Raw genomic sequence first — 23,132 nt, forward strand, 5'->3', positions numbered from 1 at the left:
GACTAATGAAAGTGGATGATATACATGATCTCCCCAAATGACTAATGAAAGTGGATGATATACATGATCTTCCCCTCCCTCTGATAAAACCACGTCTACTGAATGGCATAATACGGTAGGGTGGAGCAGCACGTGTTTTACAAATCTGACAAAAAGTAGGTCTGTAAGAGTTCTATAAACCAGGTGTTGATTTCTCTTTTTAGAAAGCAACTCAGTTGGCCAAGCAAACCTGCCAACTTGAGCCCATAGTGACAAACGTTTTTTTCAGCAAAATTTTGTTTTTCAAAAACTCGCGAGAAATTGAAAATTTTTCATAAATCTTGCATTTTTTTTGGCAAAATCTCAGCAATAAAAAAATAAATTCAAAAATATAAAAATATTTTTTATAAGAAAATATTAATAAAAATTATTTAAAAATAAAATTACATGATTTTTTCATGAAAAATAGCTGTTTAAAACATAAATATCGAGGTATTTATGTTTTTTCATAAATCTTGTGATATTTTGAAAATCTTGCAAGAAATTGGGGTTTTAAACTTTCAGGCAATTTCTCACTATATTATCGCGAGATTTTCATAAATCTGGCGATATTTGTCACTATGCTTGAGCCTTAGCTTGTGGTGGCTTACTTTACTTTTTCTCTTCTTCATGTGACCAGCAAGGTAGAACTTTTTTCACGTGACTTTTGAGAGAGAGAGAGTTCAAATTTTCAATTAGGTAAATATAACCGCCACTAAATTCTATCATAATGATTGATATCATACCTCGACGATATTTTTTATAGTACATTTTTATAGCCAAGGACAGGGATTATACATGAGAAAACAAAACACAATACCTTAGTACAGGGGTTTTATTTCTTCTTCTTTTCTTCAATGGCTTTCTCAAGAACAACAGGCGCTGCTGGAATACTGAACCACCACTCTCTGATTCTCCTCATCCACCTCTCGGTACTAGCTCTTCTCGGAGGAGAATTTCTTGTAAAGATCTCCAGAAACAACAATAAGACTATGAACTTTACCGGAACAACAGCCAGAAAGAGTGCAACAACAATCAATGCCAAGACCACCCGGTTTGTTGCCTGCACATTGCATGCGTAGAAGAAAAATGCCCACTTTTAGAAACATACCCCAACCAAATAAAGCAGTTGTTTTTGCATGCACTCACACACACATGATCACTGAAATATGTGAACCACCAACAGTGTGAACTTCATGTGAACTGGGATTTCTAACACCCTTTTCGCAAATCCTCCCAACAGATGTGTTCTGCATGGACCATTTGCTAGGAATCGAATCACTGTTGAATCATGTTTCTTTGATGAAAAAACATGACTTTTAAATGCTTACATATTTATGAAAATTCTGATACATTGATTTTCAAGTCCAAAAAGATCCTGCTTAAATGTAATCAGATGATCCAAGAGCTGATTCTTATGAAACCAAGCATGCAGGTCACATCCATATGGTCAGATTCAAGGGAAAGAAAAGGCCCGTAAAATTCTTGGTTAACACGAAAAGTTCACATATCTCTAGTTTACACAGTTGACTATATATATATATATATATATATATATATAGAGAGAGAGAGAGAGAGAGAGACCTGAGGAAGAGCAGAAAAAAGCAATGCTCGCGACTTCAGGAGGATAACATTTCCATCCTGAATTAGCTCCTCAAATTGAGAGATCGCATTCTGCACAGCAAGAAGTTGCTCCATGGTGTTCTTTGATGGTGGGGCAGTCACTTTGATCTCAATGACTGGCTTCCCATTGGAGGAAATCCTTGTAAGAAGCATGAAGATTGCAATGAAGAGCAGCAAAAGAATGAAGCTGCGCAAAATCCACCCCCTGCAAAAGATCATTCATCAACGTAAACTTCCTGATCCACTAAGAAAAGGAGAAATGTACAAAAGAAAAATAAAAGACCAGTAACAACACAGGAAGCGTTCACTAATAAATTTGTATGCACGAGACAAAACAACAACAACTACGCCTTCATCCCAAAACAAATTGGGGTCGGCGATATGAACCAAAAAAGAAAATCATTCTGGGTCTTCCACATGAATCCTTCTCCTCCAATCATTTCTAGCCAATGCCATGTCCTCAGTGAGGTTCATAGCATTCATATCCTTTCCTATCATCTCCATCCAAGTCTTCTTAGGCCTATCCCGACCTCTTTTAACTAATATATTTTTTCATTTCTCCATCCTTCTAACTGGAGCATCATTAGGCCTTCGCCAAATATGTCCAAATCACCGTAAACGATTCTCTCTCATCTTATTTTCAATGGATGCAACGCCTACCTTCTTACGTATCTCCTCATTACGAATCTTATCTTTTATTGTATTTCCACACATCCATCTAAGCATACGCATCTCAGCTACACTCATTTTTTGAATATGATGTCTCTTGGCAGCCCAACATTCCGTACCATATAGTAAAGCGGGCCTAATTGTCGTCCTATAAAACTTTCTCTTCAACCGCAATGGCATTCTACGATCACACAACACTCCAGTTGCACTTTTTCATTTCATCCACCTAACCTTTATCCTATGATTTACATTTCCATCAATTTATCCATACTTTTGAATGATAGATCCCAAATATTTGAAACAATCATCCACCGATATTTCTTGCTCACCAAGCTTCACTACACTCTCATCACTACTTTGTTGCTTACTAAACCGACATTCCATATATTCTATCTTGCTCTTACTCAACTTAATAAAGGAAAATTGTGAGCCGGAGGTCATATGCATTAGGTGCACAATATACTTCCTGAAATTATCATTATTGGGTGTGTGCCCTATTTTCAGTAGATACGACACACACGGACATCCTCTAGAATTACAACCTATACTTTTAGTGATTTAAACTCCAGTTGTGAATTCATCATTTTGAGTTACACATTGATGTGACAAAAGGGCTTTGCTGCTAAGCTAGGTTCTTCAAGTTGCAAAAATTCGGTTGATCCTCATGGAGAGTGAACTATAAGTTTGAGATTGCTTGCACAGCACTACACAGAAAAGCACTCTGAAAATGATGATATAAGAGAGAAATGATGCACCTAAATATATATTTTTTTCCTTCTAATAGCCAATGCCGGGTTTGTCAGAACCCCAACAGGTTTATGAGTAACAAAAGATTTACTTGAAGTACAAACAACAAAAGCAAGAAACAGGAAAGGGATGGGGACTAAAGATTAGTCCCTGCAGTCAGACTCCTAAAAGCTTGGAGGCTTGTCCTTGTACATGAGAAAATATATTCTTGTAGATTAGAAGTTTATGGCTAGGAGGGTCACATGGCTTCACAAGCTCCAGCTGGATGGAGGTAGGGCTAGTGATGCAGTAGCTGACCTCTCTTTCCGTAATCAACATCTGCGTATCAACAACCCTCCAATGAGGTCTTCAGCTATGCTTTTTAGAGCTAGCTTGATAAGAGGCATGCTAATTAAACGACCTCCACCCCTAGAACTTGAGGATGCCCTCATATTGGCCTTAATTTGCCACTCTTACTGATGGACAAGCTAGGAGTTGACTCCGAAATCAGGTTATAAAATTCAATTCAGTGAATAAACAGTCATGTTTAACAAAAAGGACCAACTGCCATTTCTAATAAAACACGAACTCAAGATTATGCCCCTCATGCTATTCAAAATAGCCTCCCAAAATCCATATCTGGTTCTTAACCACAGATATTTGACTTTAAGAACCAAAAGAAATCCAAGTCAGTCCTTTCACGAAGATAAATCCCACCTGATTCTCCTACAAATTGAGACAATTTTGCTAATTTCTCTTAGAAAATGCTAGTCAGTTTCTATAAACAAGAAAAATTAATGATGGACAGAAAAGATAACCATGGACAAAAATATCATTACCAATCAAAAGTAGTCTTAAATTAAAGGTAATGCCAAATTCATACATGTAGCCATAGACAACAAGATGATGGCACTTATGTCAGACACACGACATTGACACACTCTGTGAAATACTTAATCTAAAACCATAAAGCATGAATATCATGCAAGTAAATTCATGGATAATGATCTAGACCATTGTGATTAATTTTTTGAGAGGATAGACCATTGAGATTAATAAACATTCAGCAATAACTCCAAGTTGAAATTTGACATGGACGCAATAGATGATAAATTTTGATAGAAGCAAAACATAAATAGATCAAGATTGAAAACCATAAGAAGTTAGGGATACCGAATTGGCCATTTTCAATAGAAGTTCGATCTTGTCATGAAGTGCCATGGCATGTCAACTGTCGGTGCCTGATGTTGCTTCATGACAAAATAGGACATTTACGCTAAGTGAAGTGCTCATGAGACAGTGTAGCAACAGTAACACTAAACTAGAGAAGAAAATCAAGGCAAGAAAAATCAATGAGTCTTAGATCATGCATCATGAAGAATATTTCAAGAGAAATGAGGGGTATTCATAATATCAGACACATATCTAGGAAGAAAGTACTCAAAATCACAAAGAACAAAGAACTAATATATCTTGATACAATTGATCAATTCTGCAAGTACTGCCATGTCACTACTACAGAACCAGACATAGGGAGTTTCTTGTCACCCATCTCCTCATGAATGCAATAATTTTAGAACCTTAGATACAACAAAAGCTATTTTGTGAACATTAAAAGATGAAAAAACAAGTTCCATCAGTGGTGCAGATAGGACATAGCAGTATTATTGGGTGAGCTTCTTTCAAAAGAGACAAAGCTCAAGCCTCTTGATAGCCAGCCTCCAACAGAGAGTGTACTTGCAGTGACCTGTTAGTTTGGGAGTAGAGGTGGAGGTAGAGCAGGTCGGTCCAGTGGAGGCCATAATGATATGAGCTACAGTGTCATTACTGTAAGGGTTATGGACATGAAAAATTTGTGTCCAATGCTTAAGAGGAAGAGGGGTGGAGTTGTAGTTGTTTCTACACAGGAAGATGGTTCCAAGGCAAAGCTTGGTATATCTGATGTGAGCAGTAATGGTTCTCAGGCTAGTACACCTTCTATGTCGAGCTCAGTTGAGATTGCGAGCAACACCCACCATCAGTTGTTGAAGCAAATGCAATAGATGCAGCAACAGATTAGCTCCTTGGTCAGTCTGCCACTGCCTCCTCTACTTCTGGTCCTTCTTCCTCTAGTATTGCTTACGTAGGTATTCTTGGTAGTCCCTATGATTGGTTGATAGACTCAGGAGCATCTTGTCATATGACAACCCATGAGTCTATCCTAATCACTTTTCATCCCCGCAGTGGTGTTTTTTACACTGCAGATGGATTTTCGATGTCAATTTCTAAAGTTGATATTGTGTTTTCTACTTCTTTTCATGCGAGTAAGCTTAATATCTCATAAGTTTATCATGTTCCTTTTTTGGCCATGAATCTCATTTTTGTCGGTCAAATAACTAAGCTCAATTGTAATGTCACCTTTTTTCTTGTTGACTATGTTGTGCAGGATCAACTATTAGGGAGGAGGATTGGATTTGGCCATAGAAAAGGGGATATTTATTATTTGAAATGGTTCGACATGAGCAAGTAGAGGAGATGTGAAGTTCGCGTGAGCAACTATTTTGGATGAGTCCTTTTTGTGGCACTAGAGACTGAGACATATATCCAACTCTAGGTTACAATACTTAGTCACTTCTGGTAGTCTAGAAGGGTGAAAACTTGTAGTTTCAAGTCATGTGTAGGATTGTGAGATTTGTAAGTTGGCCAAGGGTCATGCCTTGCCTTTTAGGGTTAATGAGAGAGAAACTGAGAGTCCATTTGAACTTATGAATTCAAATGTATGGGGTCCATCCCCTATTTTGCCTAAAAGGGGTTCATCCTACTTTGTCATATTCATAGATGATTGCATAATGTTTACATGGATTTATTTCATGAGAAATAGAAGTGAACTTTCTTGAGATATTCAAGAAATTTTGTGTAATGGTTGAAAATCAGTTTTTTACTAAAATCAAAACTCTTCCTACCAACTCTGGGGGAGAATATATTAGTGGCGCGACTGAGAGTCTTTTGCAAGATAAGGGGATTGATCATTAGAAGACATGTCCCCACACTCTTGAGCAGAATGGTGTAGCTGAAATAAAGAACATACATATCTTGGAGAATACTAGGGTAGGGTCTTGCTTTTTGGTGAAAATGTACCTAGAAAGTAATGGGCAAATGCAGTTTGCATGGCAATTTATCAGATCAATTGCATGCCATCAGCAACCCTTAAAGGTATATCCTCATTCCAAAAGTTGTATGGAACTGTTCCTAATTATAGCTTGACGAAAGTTTGGGTGCACTTTGTATTGTTACCTAGTCGATACAGGGATAAGCTTTCTCTCTGCTCAGCAAAATGTCGTTTCTTTGGCTTTCTTAATGGCCAAAATGAGTATAAATGTTACGACCCAATAGAGAATAAAGTTTGGATATCTAGACACGTTTTTCATGAAGACAGACCTTACTTTAGCCAAGATGAGACCAAAGAAAATAACTCAATTGATTTCTCCTTTATTCCTTTCCCTATAAAAAAGGAAGATGAGAGATATATAGAGGCTCGGGGGGAGGAAACTCAAGGAGGAGATGGTAGATTTTGTCAAACTTATTCTAGGAGGCAAGAAAATGTGGTGGAGATACCGTTTTCAGGCTAGGTTGAAGTTGAGGAAGTAGGAAATATAGAGGTCAATTTTGATCCCCTTATAGCTGATCTCAAGCATGTGAGCTTGGAGTCTCCTTCCACATCTTCCTCTCCTCCTTAGGTACGTCGTAGTACTAAAGTCACAGTCCCTCCTACTCGCTTTGTATCCTATGAGTCCTTTACTTCTCAGCATCATGCCTTTTTAACTCAAATTTATATTGTTTAGCCTAGTTCTTATGCAAAAAAGTTGCTTCTAAAGAAGTGGCAGCGAGCAATGGCTGAGCTAGAGGCCCTTGAAAGAATGCATGCTTGGGATCTTGTGCATCTCCTATCAAGCAAAAATGTAGTTGGGTGCAAGTGGGTGTACAAGATAAAGACTAAGCCATATGAGTCAATCGAAAGATACAAGGTCAAATTGGTTGCAAAAGGGTATATCCAACATTTCAAAATTGACTTCACAAAGACTTTTGCTCATGTTGCTCATATCACTACCAGTAGGACCTTGCTTGTGTTAAAATGTAATTTTTTATTTTATTTTTTGCTTTTTATATATATCTAGTTCCATTTGAACTAGATATATAATTTAGTCAAGTTTTTGTTAGAACTTGACTAGGTTATAGCCGTTGGACTCTAGTCCAACGACTCTTTTTGGGAGAGCTCAAAATGAGCTCTTCCCTCTTCATTCTTCTTGTATAAATAGGGGTGAACCCCTCCATTACATGTATTCAATGCTTTTTAAGCATTTTGGTTATTAATAAAGATTTTTTACTTATTGTTGTGTTCTTCCTTTTATACCCTTTTATGGGTTTTGCTTAAAGTGTCTTTTAGACACTATTTTTTGGTGGATTCAAGTGCTTTCGTGGAAGACCACCATTTCATTACATGGTATCAAAGTCGTGGAGATCTTAGATCATGAAAAGCTTCTGCTTCGTTTTTCGTGCCTCACTTGCAAAGGGTGTTTATCACCTTGTTCTTGGCTCAAGAAGATTCGTTTGAAGGAGGCTATTGAAGAAATTTTTGCTACAAAAATTTGTATTATCTATCCTCTTCCATACCTTTATCTCTCTTCTCTCATCTCTTTCTCTCTCACCCTTGTAAAAGGTGGATGATAATGATAGATCACCATCATACCCATAAAGTTAAATTATACTAATTATGTAATGTGGGCTTCGATTATAAAGCACCACATTTGGAAAAAAGGGCTATGGGGTATAGTGGATGGTTTGGATTTGAAACCTAAACTATCTCTCACCAAAATAGAGGGTGATAAAGAAGTTTCTCTAATGGAAGAGGAGAAGAGCAAGGCATTAGCCACTTATGAAAAGAAATGGAAAGAGTGAAAAATAGGGCATGCAAAGATTATGTCATGGCTAATTAATAGCGTAGACATTAAAAAATGCTCTAGTCTTGCTAAGTTCAAACATGCCGATAAGGCATGAAAATACCTCAAAAATATGTATTCTCTTAAAAATATTGCACGTGTGCAATTTACAAACAAAGTTCGGACAATGACCCAAAAGGAGAAAACCACTAGAGAATATTACAATGAGTTGTCTGAACTTTGGGAAGAATTGGCTCTTTTAGAACCAAAATATTATTACGAAGACATTGTGCTCCGTAAAAAACAACTTGATATAGAGCATTTTTATCAATTTGTAAACGGTTTGAGACCGAAGTTCGAGTCGACTAAATCGATTCTTCTTCATCGAGAAAAAGTTTCATCTATCATCGATACTATAGAGGAACTAACTATGGAAGAAAACTGAATTAGAAAGAATACTCTAAAACCAGAAGATTTTGTTCTAGTTGTATCTAGACCGGGTAATCATGTACGCTCTTACAGACCACCTCATTTCAATAGACAAAATGGTGACTTTGACAGAAAAAAAGTTATTTGCCACCATTGTCATGAACCAGGACAATATAGGCCTCAGTGTCCTAAACTTAGAGAGCTAAGAGAAAAGAGAGTTGCGAATGTTGGATCAGAACCCAAAGATCAAGATGCACTAGTTTTCATGACCCAAATAATGGAGATTCTTCAACCTCTTATCAAAGGAACTTTCTTCTTGTCTAAAGCCTCAATTGGAGCAGTTGTTTCATCATTCTCCGATCCAGGTAACTTTTCGTAGCTTCTTGTCTCTGGTGCTTCGTTTCATATGACCCCAAATAACAATAGTTTATCCGAATGTTTCAAAAACAAGTCAAGTGTGTCAAAAGTTTTTACAGCAGATAGAACCTCTATTAAAATAAAAAGAATAAGAAATTTTGAAAAAAATCATAAAACTAAGCAATTTTTTATTCCAGAAGTCAGATATATTCCTAAACTAAATTTAAATCTTTTGTCTGTCTCTCAAATATCTGATCATGGATGCAATATCTCATTTTCTTCTCATGATTGTTGGGTACATGATCGTCAGTCAGGAAAGCTGATTGGGGAAGGCTATAGAAAAGGAGGACTCTATTACATGGATTTTTGGAATTGCCTGAGAATGCTTTCTGTTATAATATTCAGAAAATAGAGTTGGATTTGTGACACAAAAGACTTTGTCACCCTCAAATGGCCAAAATCCAACATTTTCCAAGTTTGGGAAAATTTTATAATTCTGAGAATTTTACTTGTAAAGATTGTATTCTTGGCAAACTAAAAAAATTACCATTTAATGATCAAACATTTGTTTCTTCCAAACCACTTGAATTAGTACATTCGGATGTTTGGGGTCCTACACCAATTATTTCAAAAGGTGGCCTTGCATATTATGTCATCTTTGTCGACGATTTTTCTAGACATACTTGGATTTATTTTCTTAAACATAAATCTGAAGTTTTTTCATATTTTCAAATATTTCATAACATGGTTAAAAATAAGTTTCGAAATGATATTTCCATTTTTCGCACGGATTCAGGAGGAGAATTTATGTCTAAAGAATTCAAAGATTATCTCAATTTACATGGCATTACACACCAAAGGTCTTGTGCATATACACCACAACAAAATGGATTGATTGAACGTAAACATCGACACATTATGGAAACAACTAGGGAATTATTAATAGCAAACCAAATTCCAAACAAGTTTTGGGCAGAAGCTGCCCTAACTGCTACCTATCTGATTAATCGAATGCCATCTTCTTCTTTAAAAAATATTACCCCAATTGAAAAACTTGTGAATCTTTCTCCAGACTACTCTAGATTGAGAGTATTTGAATGCAAGTGTTTTGTTTTCACTGACAAAAATGACAAACTCTCTTGTGTGATTCCTTATGCCTTTTTAGGATATGTCGATAATAAAAAAGGCTATAGGTGTTTTCTGTAAAGAGTCTTACACACAATCAAGTCTACAAATAACTTGACAAAACATACATTCACCCAATATGGTAAACCAAAATAGCATACAAAATGCTCCACAGCACAAACATAAGAATAGTGCATAAATGCACTTGAATCTGAATATGTAAGAGGTAAAACCCTCAATCTTTGTATTAAAATTACAATGGACAGCATGCCCTTATTTATAGAGAGGTTACATGAGAGGAGCTATTAAAATAGCTGTTGGGCTACTCCCAACAACTCTAATTAGAGCCGTTGGGAGTAGCCCAACAGCTCTATTCAAACAGTCAACATTTTGATTGTTTGACAGAACCTGACAAAAAGGTTGTTGGCTGTTTTGACAGCCCAACAGCTCTAGTCAATTATGACTGTTTGACAAAAAGACAAAAAAATAAGAAAGAAATAAAATTACAAAAATAAATAAATAAAAAAGTATTACAAGAATATAAGTATATACTTTAAATATATAGTTATATATATATACATATACATACTCTTGTATTACGAAAAGTATGTATATATATAAAATATATATATATATATATATATTCAAGTATATACATATATATGTTATTTTCTAACATTTTCATCCCCAAAATGAAAATTTGTATGTATCAAGAAATGTCTCTTTCCTAGAAAAAAAAACTTCTTTGATTTTGAAAAACCTAAGTTACTGAATACTCCTTTCTGATAGATCTAACATAAAAAACCTAATGAATATGATCCTGAATATGACTTTGACAATGATCAAAGTACTATTGATATTGATCATGATGATGACAATGAAGAACAAATCCATAGGGATGTTATGATATTCAAGACGAAGAGAGTCAAGCCTTCCAATGTGCACTTGAAAAATATTCTAAAGTACCAACCAGAAGATCATCCCGAGTCTCAAGACCTGAAAAGTTTGTCATACGAATCATTTTCACCTACATATAGGGCAATTATTGCATTAATATACTCATACGAGGAACCATCATCGTACTCACAAGCCAAAAATCATGTATAATGGGTAAAAGCCATGAAAACTGGGTTAGATGCACTTCAAAAGGCTTCTACTTGGATTATTCAAGATCTTCCTTTAGGTAAGAAACCTATAGGTTACAGTGATGGAACTCTTGAGAGATACAAAACCCGATTAGTGACGAAAGGTTATGCACAAGAATATAACATTGATTATGAATAAACCTTTGCCCCAGTTGCTCGTATGACCACGGTTAGAACCTTAATTGCCTTGGCTTCCATTAAAAAATGACCCATATATCAGATAGATATCAAAAATGCATTTCTAAATGGAAACCTAGTTGAAGAAGTGTACATGGAAACCCCACCTGATATTAGTATTCCCAAGGGTAAGGCTCTTCGTTTAGAAAAAGCTCTTTTATGGCCTTAAACAAGCACTAGAAGCTTGGTATGATAGGTTTAGTCATGTAATGCTTGATATTGGTTTTCAACCCTGTTTGACTAACACTGCTTTGTTTATTAAGAATTCGGATGCAGAGATTATAGTTCTTCTTCTCTATGTGGATGACATGATCATCACCGACGGCGATAAACAGAGAGTTGCAAATATCAAAACTCTTCTTAAAACTCACTTTGAAATGACTGACTTAGGTTTACTAAGATATTTTTTAGGAATTGAAGTTGCTTATTCTCCTTGTGGGTATTTGATATCTCAATCTAAATTTGCCTTTGATATTGTTTTCAGGTTTGTCATTACGGATGATAAGAAAGTGGACACTCCAGAAGTTGTCAATGTTAAAATGAGAATTGATGATGGAGAACTTCATGATGATCCCACTCCTTACAGACAACTTATCGAAGCACTTTCCTATCTTTCCATTACTAGGCCAAATATAGCACACGTTGTACACACAACTAGTCAGTTTCAACATGCTCCCACTTCTGTACACATTAGAGCAGTTTTGCATATTATTAGATACTTAAAGACCTCTCTCTCATAAGGCCTCTTCTTATCTTCATTATCATCATTAGATTTAATTGCCTATACTGATGTTGACCGGAGAGGTGATCCTAATAATAGGCACTCAACCATTGGTTTTTGCGTTTTCTTAAATGAGTCCTTAATTTCGTGGAGGTGCAAAAAGCAGCAAAAAGTCTCTCTTTCCTCCACTGAAGCTGAATATAGAGCCATGACGACCACTATAATGGAAGTTGTTCGGCTCAGGCGACTGCTAGCTGATATGGGAGCTGAAGCAACATAAGCTTCAGGAATGTACTGTGACAACAAGAGTGTGATCTATATTGCAAGCAACCAGACATTTCATGAGCGTACCAAACATATTGAGATGCATTGTCACTATGTCAGAGAAGAATTTTTGCATGAAACTATTGATCTGCCATATGTTACATCAGAGTATCAATTAGCAGATTTCTTCATTGTACCGTAAGGTTGAGGGGGAGTGTTAAAATGTAAAATATAAAGTGTAACACATATATATAATAATAATATTATATTATATTATATTATTATTATATACATATATTTTTTCTTTATTTTGTTTTTTGCTTTTTATATATATCTAGTTCCATTTGAACTAGATATATAATCTAGTCAAGTTCTTGTTACAACTTGACTACGTTATAGCCGTTGGATTCTAGTCCAACGGCTACAATAAGAGTCGTTGGACTAAAGTCCAACTACTCTTTTTGGGCCTCTTCATTCTTCTTGTATAAATAGGGGTGAACCCCTCCATTACATGTATTTAATGCTTTTTAAGCATTTTGGTTATTAATAAAGATTTTTTACTTATTGTTGTGTTCTTCCTTTTATACCCTTTTATGGGTTTTGCTTGAAGTGTCTTTTAGACATTCTTTTTGGTAGATTCAAGTACTTTCGTGGAAGACCACCATTTCATTACAGCTTGTTGCTACTGCGATAAGGCAGTGGAATCGCTGGCAGTTGGATGTGAAAAATGCATTCCTAAATAGAGACTTAGATAAGGTGTATATGGAGTTGTCACAGGGATATGCAGATGCTTAGGGTAGAGTTAAGTAGAGCCTTGAATGGGCTCAAGCAAGCTCTCAGATCTTGGTTTGAAAAATTCAGCTCAATTGTAAAATCACTTGGTTTTAAGAAAAGTTATCATGATCTTGCTTTGTTTGTATCATCTTCTTCTCATGAGAAGTGCATCTTGCTTTTGTATGTCGATGATCTGATCATCACAAGCTATGTCACATGGGTGCGGGCGCGGGTGCGGGTGCGGGTGCGGGGATTCGGCACTTCCAAAAAACCCGAGTGCGGGGGTGCAGCAGGGGCAAAAATGTAATAAGTAATATATATATATATATATATAAATATAAAAAAGGGGGTTGGGGAATAGGCGGGTTTTTTTTTTTAAACTTTGCAGCTGTCAGCTGCTGTCAGCAGCTGACAGATAGCTGCTGCAACTGTCAACAGCTGACAGACAGCTGTTGTGCTGACAGCAGCTGTGCGTGAAAAACTTACTTTATGCTAGTCTGTTAGCAGCTGACAGACTAGCATAAAGTTTTTTTAAAAAAATTTCGAAGCCCATTTGGGCAATTTTTTTTTTTTTTAAAAATGGACATTAATGATCCTGGGTGCGGTCAACACACCCAGGATCGAGTTGACCGCACCCGGTGCGGCACCCGCACCCGCGTCGACGCGGGTGCGGCACCCTCCTAGCCGAATCCCTGTGACATAGATCACAAGAGATTATATGCAAAAAATAGTTGATATTAAGAAGAGTGGCTGGCATTTTACTAGGAGGGCGTATGAGGATGGAGTTGTATCCTTTAAGCATGTGAGCTCAAAAGAACATATAGCATATACTTTTACCAAGAGTTTGGCTCCTTTGCATTTTCAGACATTTCTATCCAAGCTTGGGATGCTTCCATTTGCATCATCTCAAGTTTGAGGGGAAGTGTTAAAATATGAAAACCATCTTTATTGTACATATGATTCTTTATGAGGGTAAATCTGTAATTTTTCTTTTTTTGTATTATACTAATGTTATAAGGGCCTTTTAGTCTTTGTATCTGTAGGATTTGAGGTTTCACCCTTTTTATTGTTGTATCTTCTCATTTCTTATTGAATGAAGCTTTTGTAGTTCTCCTCTTTGTGTTTTACTTGATGATTTCTATCTTGAATCTCTGACAACATGTAAACAACTGGGATATTAGAATGAATTGGAAGAATATAGAAGTTTTTACCATACACATTTCTGCAAGAAAAATAAGAAATGAGATACTCCAGCCAGATTGCCATATAGGTATTGATGACCATTGCAACATACATTTATGAATGTTGGAGTATATAGCCAGAAGAAAAGCTCAGAAGGGTCATTCAAATATATTGCTGCACTCTTAAAAGCATGCATGTTAAGCAAGGAAAAATAGGAGGAAACATTGCAATTGTGGAAACACAGACCTGCAAATAACATATGCAACTATAGTGCAGAATAAACCAGACTTTAAGGGATCATTCCAAGAAGCAACAAAAAGAAGATGATTCCCCAGCTCTGTGAAAGGAAAAAGTAATTCCTGCAATATTAAACATTAAGAAAATCAGTTCTTACAGAATCTAATATAATTAAGGAGATCATACAAGCCATTTCTACATTTATCACATTTTAAGACAACTATTTAACTGTCATACATAAACATGGAAAGCACCAAAAATCAGCAGTAAGGAACTATAATTTATATGAAACAAAATTTAGAAGTCCTTTGGTTGTTTTGTAAACTTATAAACTAAAAGAAAGTGCAAGGAGATAACTTTCCACTGGGATTGGGGGCTAATTTCACCTTCACTGTGTTCAGATTTGCTTAGCATGAGAAAGCACAAGGAGAAATGAAAGCCAAAAGATTCACTAAAGAGAAATGAGAGAATACAATCTTATATGGAGGACATCCCTCCTATCCCACTAGAAGACAAAAACAGCTGACTCTACACTACCAAATGAAAATAAATAATACCCCTGTAAAGAATATAATGTACACATAAATACATAGAGAGGGTAGCACACAAAATATAATACACATACTGTACATGAGTCACTCAACACTCTCCCTTAAACTTGAGATGATGCAAGAGGAATCATCCCAACTTTGGAAAGGAATGTGTTAAAGTGCAACAAAGCAAGACTTTTGATGAACAAGTCTGCAATCTGATCTTTAGAGCCAACATGCTCAAGAGAAATGATTCCATCTTCATAAGCCCTCCTTGTAAAGTGACAATCTATCTCGATATGTTTGGTCCTTTCATGAAATTTTGGATTCTTTGCAATATGAATGACACTCATATTAGAGGTCTGACCATCAAATAGGAACTCCCAACTCTCCCAATAGCCACCTTATCCAAATAATCTCAATTGTAACCTGTGTCATTGCTCTCTATTCAGCTTCAGTTATAGATAATGCAACTCTTTGTTGCTTCTTACTTTTCCATAAGATTAAGGAGCTTCTAAGAAAAAATGCAAAAATCAATAGTAGAGAAACAATCCTGAATTGAGCCTCCAAAATCAGCATCACAAAAGGCTCTCATATTTGTGAAAGAGGATGATGAAAAGAAGATCTCATAGTGCATAGTGTCCCTTACATGTCTGATAATCTAAAATACTGCAGCAAGATGAACCGTTCAGGAAGAGCTCATAAACTGATTGACCACATGAACAACTTAAGTGACATCCGGTCTGGATATAGTCAATTATATTAAGCTCCCAACTAATTGCCCATACACCACTAGATCATCTAACTTCACCCTATATAAAGCTCTCAGATTGACATTAGCTACCATAGGAGAACTAACTCTTTTTGAGTCATCAGCTAATCTCGCCTTCACCACCGATTCAATTGCATACATATGTTGGGACAAGTAAAGTCCTCTCTTTGAGTATACAATTTCTAAGCCAAGAAAATATTTCAAATTTCCCATATCCTTCATCTAAAATATATTGCCTAACTTCTTCTTGGTATCATCTACCCTTTCCAAATCATCTCCTATAATGATCATATCATCAACACACAGGAGTAATACGCACTTTCCTTGAGAGGAAGATGCTACAAACAAGGCTAGATCATGGTAACTTTGCTCAAACCCAAGATATCTGACAGTAGTACTAAATTTTTTGAACCACGCTCGAGGAACCTGTTTGAGCACATATAGAGCCCTCTTCAACCTGCAAGCTCTGCCCTCTAGATCCGAATATCCTTGTGGCAACTGCATATCTACCTCTTCATCCAAATCACTATTCAAGAAGACATTCTTCACATATAATTGTCACAGATTTCATTGTTTCACTGCCGCTACTACAAGCAAGGTGTGAATAGTAGTCATATGAGCCACAAATGCAAAAGTTTTTGCAAAATCAATTCCAAACTGCTGGTTGTAGCCGTTTGCCACTAATCTTGCCTTATTATCTACTTTAGTCTTGATCTTATAAACCCTATTTTCTCCCCACTATATTCTTGCCTAGTGAAGGCTTTACCATGCATGCATTCTCTCTAAAGCATTCATCTCCTTAGCCATTGTTTGTAGTGACTCCTCTTTACTAGTTGCTTCTGCATAAGACACAGGCCCAACATAAGAGTGACTAAAGGCTAAGAATGCACAATATCTAAAAGAGAAAGACTCATATAACACAAAGCGAGAAATAATAGATACTCTAGAGCTTCGACGTACCTGAGGAGAGGGTGAAAAAGATGGAGATGACTACAGACTTTGATTGATGCTCAAGATCAGTTAAAGAAGGATTTGGATTAGAACTGGCCTCTATACTTACCTCAGCTTCCACTTGATCCAAGAAAGGTATCTCAACAATATCTTCATGCCGTCTAGAATAAATTTGTCTAAACCTAATGCCTCCCAAGAGAACTTGCTCCCCTTAAACCAACATATGCCGATTAACTCCCTCTTTCTTAAGAAATGGCACTAAGAAGGACAGATTAGTCTCTTCTCTCACCTTATCCTTAATTTGACTGAAATAAGACATATTTTCATGGAAGACAACATTTCTAGATATCCAAACTTTTTTTCCAATCGGATCATAGCACTTGTAGCCTTTTTGGCTATTCGAAAAGCCCAAGAAGCAATACTTAATAGTTTTGCGAGACAATTTATCTCTATATTTATCAAGTCAAAGCACAAAATATGTACATCCAAACACTTTCATCATTTTATAGTTTGGAACAATTCCATACATTTTTTAGAAAGGAGATATATCATTGAGAACACCTGATGACATACGATTTATCCGATAGATAGACACATACACAACATCAGGCCAATATATTTTTGGCACACATCCACCAAATAAAAGACATCTCGTTGTCTCCAAAATATACCTATTATTCCTTTTAGCCACCCCATTATGTTCAAGAGTATATGGACATATCTTTTGATGCTCAATTCCTCTTCCCTATAGAAAACTTTCAAACACACTACTAATATATTCTCTACCAGAATCGGTACAAAGAACTCTAAGCTAAAAATTGAGTTTCAGTCATGGTACAAAACTTTTTCAAAATCTCAGAGTTGACTATACCTTTCATGAAATATACCGAAGTATATAAGGTACAATCATCAATAAAAGTGACAAAATACGATGAACCTCCTTTAGACAAGACTAGTGAGGGGACCTACACATCTGATTGAACAAGATCAAATAGACACTCAACATCCCTATCTCTAAACCCAAATGGCAAAGCATGAACGAAGCCTACAACTCTGTCATTCTTGTACATGTCTTGACACAACTAACTTCAACCCACCTAAACTCCTAGCATATACCAAATGTTGCAACCTAGAACTAGAAATATGACCTAGCCTTTGGTGTCACAAAACCGACTCATCCATAATTGCAGCTCCTATACTAAGACAACTAATCTTGCACAACACAATCAACAAGAGAAGGTAACATTACAGTTAAGCTTTGTAATTCGGCCAACATATATAAGATTCATTGCAAGAAAAGAGACATGATAAACTTGTGAAATATTCATTTTACTCCCACCACAAGAATTGGGAGTAATGGACCCAACTTTGGATACAATCACGGAGGAAGCATCTACAATGGTAAAATTGCCAATACAAGATTGCCAATTGGTTAGAATGGAATCATGAGTAGTCATATGGCATGATGCTCCTGAATCTATCAGCCACCCAAGATGACTACTAGAAATACCTTTACAAGCAACGTCATAAGAGGAAGTAGAAACAAAAGGGTGGTTAGAAGAGAGGACAACATTAAATGACTGAGTTAAGAGCTACAACTGGAGAATCTGTTGTTGCATAAACTCTAAAATCCATAACTGACTCCCACCAGAATGCTCAAAATAACCTTTCACAGGCAAGTCAACAAGTTGTGTCTTTCCACTATCATCAATTTGTGCATTCTTGTCTCTAGGACTCTCTTTGAGTTATAGAACCTCCAGTCGTCTTTTTCAATACAGGGCAGGATCACTTCATATGTCCAATTTCTTTATAATAGTGGCATCTCATGTCACCTCTAGATGCTCCTGACTCAGTAATCCGCTTATCACAAAATCTACCAATCTGACAAACAAATGAATGGTTCCCATCAAACTTCAATGGGGTCAGACTGTATCAATTCTCCCTTCTCCATAATCTCCAAACACCCAAACTACAAAATTAGCCTCCACAAGCCACACAAACACAACAATGAAAGTACCCAAATATGCCAAATAGGTACACCAACAGAAGACTATCAAATGCGAATAAAGATGCTACTCAAAATTCTTATGTAGTGTAGTCGATAACAAGGACTGAGCAAAAACTAATTTCAAGCAGTTCAGAACCACCACAATACCACCAAGAAAGTGTCAAATTATATTTATATCATTTTCTCAATTAGTTGAAGATCTTCAACCCCTTCTTAGAGGATTGTCTTCTTCAACTGAAGTTGTGGTCTCATCTTACTCTAACCCTGGTAAATTTCCTTGGCTTCTTGATTCTTTTGCATCTTTTCACATGACTCCAAATCATGATATTTTATTTGTATGTCATAACAACTCAAGTGTTGAAATCGAAGGAATAGGAGATTTTGAAAAGGATCTTTCAAACTAAAAAGGGTTCTTCATCCCAAAAATTAGATACAATACTAAATTAAATTTAAATCTTTTTTTTTGTCGCTCAAATATCCGATTATGGTTGTAATATCTCATTCTTTTCAAATGAATGTTTGGTACAGGATCGCCAGTCAGGAAAGCTGATTGAGCAAGGTCATAGAAAAGGAGGTTTCTATTATATGGATTTTTTGGAGATACACAAAGATACTTTTTGTTGTAATGTCCAAAAATTGTATTTAAATTTATAGCATAGAAGATTAGAACATCCACATGTATCTAAAATCCAATATTTTTCAAATTTGAATTTTTTTTGTAATATTAATGATTTTACCTGTGAAGACTGTGTTCTTGAAAAAATGAAGAGATTACCATTCAATTTTTATTTCATCTTAGACCTCTTGAGTTAGTTCATTTGGATGTTTGGGGTCCAACACAAATTTTGCCTAAAGGTGGTTATGCATATTACGTTATATTTGTGGATGACTTTACTAGATATACTTGAATTTACTTAAGCATAAATCTAAAGTTTTTTCTCGCTTTCAAAACTTTTATAAATTTGCTAAAAATAGGTTTGAAAATGAAATCACTATATTTCATACTGATTCAGGGAGAGAATTTTTATCAAAAGAATTTAAAAAATATCTCAACTTATATGACATCACACACCAAAGATCTTGTCCATACACACCACAACAAAATGACTTAGTTGAAAGAACATAGGCACATTGTTGAAACTTCAAGAACTTTGCTTATTGTTAGCCATGTACCTAAAGTTTTTTGGGCCGAAGTTGTCATGAATGTTGTTTATCTTATAAACAGAATGCCATCCTCTTCTTTACAAAATACCTCACCTATTGAAAAACTTTTGACTCACTCCTGATTATTCTGGATGTGTATTTGGTTGCAAATGTTTTATCTTGACCAATAAGATTGACAAATTTTTGCCTAGAGTTATCCCTTATGCCTTCTTCGGCTATGTCGATAACCAAAAGGGATATAAGTACTATGATTCTAAAAATGAAAAATTATATATTTCAAGAAATGTAACCTTTTTGAAAAAGAAAATATTTTTTGATAAAGATCAACCTAAGAAAGTAACTAAGTATTATTTTTTGTTCGATCTTAATTCAAAAAAAATGTTGATGATTGTGATTATGAGTATGATTTTGAGAATGCTAGGGATTGCCTTTCAACTACCGGGTTTTATGTGTTTCCTGGGAACTCTTTAATCTCTTGGAAGAGCAAAAAAGCAACGAGTTACTTGGTCTGTTGGAGAGTAAGAATATAGAGCCATGACACAAGTAATTGCAGACATCATATGATAAGATGACTTATTGAAGAGCTCAAAGTTGCAATTTTAAGAGGAATATCTTTGTATTGTGACAATATAAGTGCTATTTACGTTGCAAAAAATCCAAAATTTCATGAAAGAACAAATCATATTGAGATTGATTGTCACTTTATAAAAAGAGCTTATAAAGATGGGATCATATCTTTGGAGCATGTAATCTCAAAGGAGCAAATTGCAAATGTTTTTATTAAAATTTTGGCTCCATTACACTTTTAGTTATTTCTTTTCAAACTTCGAATGATTTTGTTAGCATCATCTCAAGTTTGAGGGCAAGTGTTAAATAGTGTAATATGTTTAATTGTATCATATGTATTTCTAGTTTTGGTGCTACCCTTCTAAAGTGTATATAGAATTATTTATGAGGGAACTTTTGTACTTTTTCAAGAAGTTAGAGAGAATCATTTTTTTCTTAGTGTATCCAAGGGGGTCAACCCTTGTATGTTGTAATGCTTCTTTCTTTTCAGGCTAATGAAGGTTTCATTCTAGTGCTTTGCCTTCTTCACTCTCTATTGTCACTCCCTTGAATCCTTCATCATCCTTATGCTCTAATACTTTAACGAGGGGTCCGTTTGGTACTTTTGAGAAGCATTTTAACTCAGATTCATCATTGGCAGAGCATCTTGAAGTTATTAAGGAAGAGGAGAATGGCTTGTTTGAGATATATCCTTAGCCCCTAATGATCTCAATATGAGGGGTAGCACATAACGTTTTTTTGTATGAAAACCATAATTGGGATTAATACAAAGTACATTATATTTAGTTATAGTTTAACAATATTGTCGCTTACAAGTTTTGTCACTTCTACAAGTAACAACGAAAACAGAATAATAGATCAAAGGATGAAATTGCCATGAGAATACAAATGTGACCAATACATAAATGTAATCTGACAGAAAATCGAAAGCTAAAAGAATTATCTTATGAATTGAAGTTCATGTCCAAGGAATACAAGACAGCCAATTTATGAAACATCCACCATCTCCATTCAACTTAAAAATGGATAGACAATGGTAAAGTTGCACCTATAGAACACAACAAAAAATCGAGCACGGCCATGGGATGGCCATTGCTAGAATCTATAATGATATCAGGATGTTGAACAAGAAGGCTCCATAAGAAATCAAGTATCTAAAAGAGTAGTGGGTTGTAGTCAAAATCGGCGACTAGGCATCGACTAGAAACCTAGTGAGCCTAGGCATGGGGTCAGCGCCTAGTCCAGGGCACTTAGGCACTCTGAACTTAAAAAGATCCCAATTAGTTCGACTAGTCCCTGCCTAGTAGGCTCAAACTTGTCTTTTTTTTATCATTTATATATAATATTATATGTTTTTTCATATATATATATATATATATATATATACAAACTGTATTTTTGTAGATGTATATCTACTCTTCTTCGGATATATAAATATATATGCTCTGTTATTTTCAAATATATGTATGTATATATTGTTAAGATTATATATACACATATTATATATATAGGTATATGCCCTACAGGGGCATTTTAGTCATTTCACTCATGTAATAAACTGTTTTATTAAAACAGTTATTTTTTATTTCCTTTTTTTATTTAAATTTTTTCCTTTTTTGTAATATTGAAGGACCCCTAGGGAATCTATGGTCAAAATGACCATAGAGTCATTGGGGGCTCCCAACGACTCCTTTGGGAGCTCCCAAGGGTCCCCTACTTCCCCTTTTTTTGTGTATAAATATAGGGGTTGTTCCCCCTTGTATTCTAAGCTTCTTTGAAGCATTTTATCAAAAGATTGTTTACATTTTTTACTTCTTATCTTTTATATCCTATTGATCTTTGTATTGTCCCATAGTGGACTTGTGCACGTGCCTTCAAGTGGTTAGTGTTCTCGTGCTTCCGCATATTTCCTTACATGGTAAGGAGCTATGGTGTTCTTAGACAAAAGAGGTTGATCTCTCCTTCAAGCTCAATGGCAAAAATTACATGATGTGGGCATCCGTAATGGAAAACAATCTTAAAGGAAAAAAGCTTTGGGGTTATGTGATGGGTACTATTCCCGAACCCCAACTCAAGCTCACAAAGATAGAAGGAGGTCAAGAGAAAGCCCTAGAGGGAGATGTTTGTACCAAGGCTATCGAAGATCATCATAAACAAGTGGAAGATTGGGAGAGTAACCATGCAAAAATTCTTACATGTTTCATGAACAACGTGGAACTCAAAGTATGTGCTAACATTACAAAATTTCGCAAAGCCAATGAGGCTTGGTTTTTAATGAAAGGTATGTACACCCAAAAAGATCTTTCAAGAGCATATTTCTTAAAAGAAAATGTGAGGACCACCAAACAAGGAGAAATGAGTATCCAATATTACTATAGTACTTTAAATCTCTTATGGGATGAATTAGCACTCCTAGAGCCTAAATGGGTTGTCATTGAAGACGTGAAACTTAGGCAAAAACAAATGAAACAAGAAAGATTTTTTCAATTTCTATTTGGGCTTCATCCCGAATTCGAGCAAGTTAGGTCTTCTCTCTTACATAGATCTACTCATTTTCCTTTGGAAGATGCTATTGCCGAAATTATCTAATAAGAAACTCGTCTTGGTATAAGTAAAAGTTTTGACGAAGTCGTAGCCGTATCTAAACCCAACAACTATGCCAAAACATATAAGCCTTCACACTTTGGGAGGCAAAGTAACTATAGTAATAATAATAACTATAGTAGAGGAAGGAAAATGATTATTTGTCATCATTGTAATTAGTCGGGTTATATTAA

At 35.6% G+C, this 23,132-nt stretch overlaps 1 protein-coding gene across 1 annotated transcript in view; it reads right to left on the reverse strand.

The window, feature by feature from the left end:
* Positions 1-691: 691 nt before the first annotated feature.
* Positions 692-23,132, reverse strand: part of LOC149831486 (uncharacterized) — a 58,493-nt gene continuing 36,052 nt past the window's right edge. The window contains exons 8-10 of the mRNA XM_090013916.1: positions 14,373-14,485; positions 1,603-1,846; positions 692-1,081 (exon numbers count right to left, since the gene is read on the reverse strand). Coding sequence (XP_089870042.1) covers positions 854-1,081; positions 1,603-1,846; positions 14,373-14,485 — 585 coding nt within the window. The 3' untranslated portion in view covers positions 692-853. The remainder of the gene's footprint in view (positions 1,082-1,602; positions 1,847-14,372; positions 14,486-23,132) is intronic.

This window comes from Nuphar pumila, chromosome 7 (assembly GCF_984573655.1).
Source record: "Nuphar pumila chromosome 7, dmNupPumi1.hap1.1, whole genome shotgun sequence".
In the NCBI taxonomy this organism is placed as follows: Eukaryota; Viridiplantae; Streptophyta; class Magnoliopsida; order Nymphaeales; family Nymphaeaceae; genus Nuphar; species Nuphar pumila.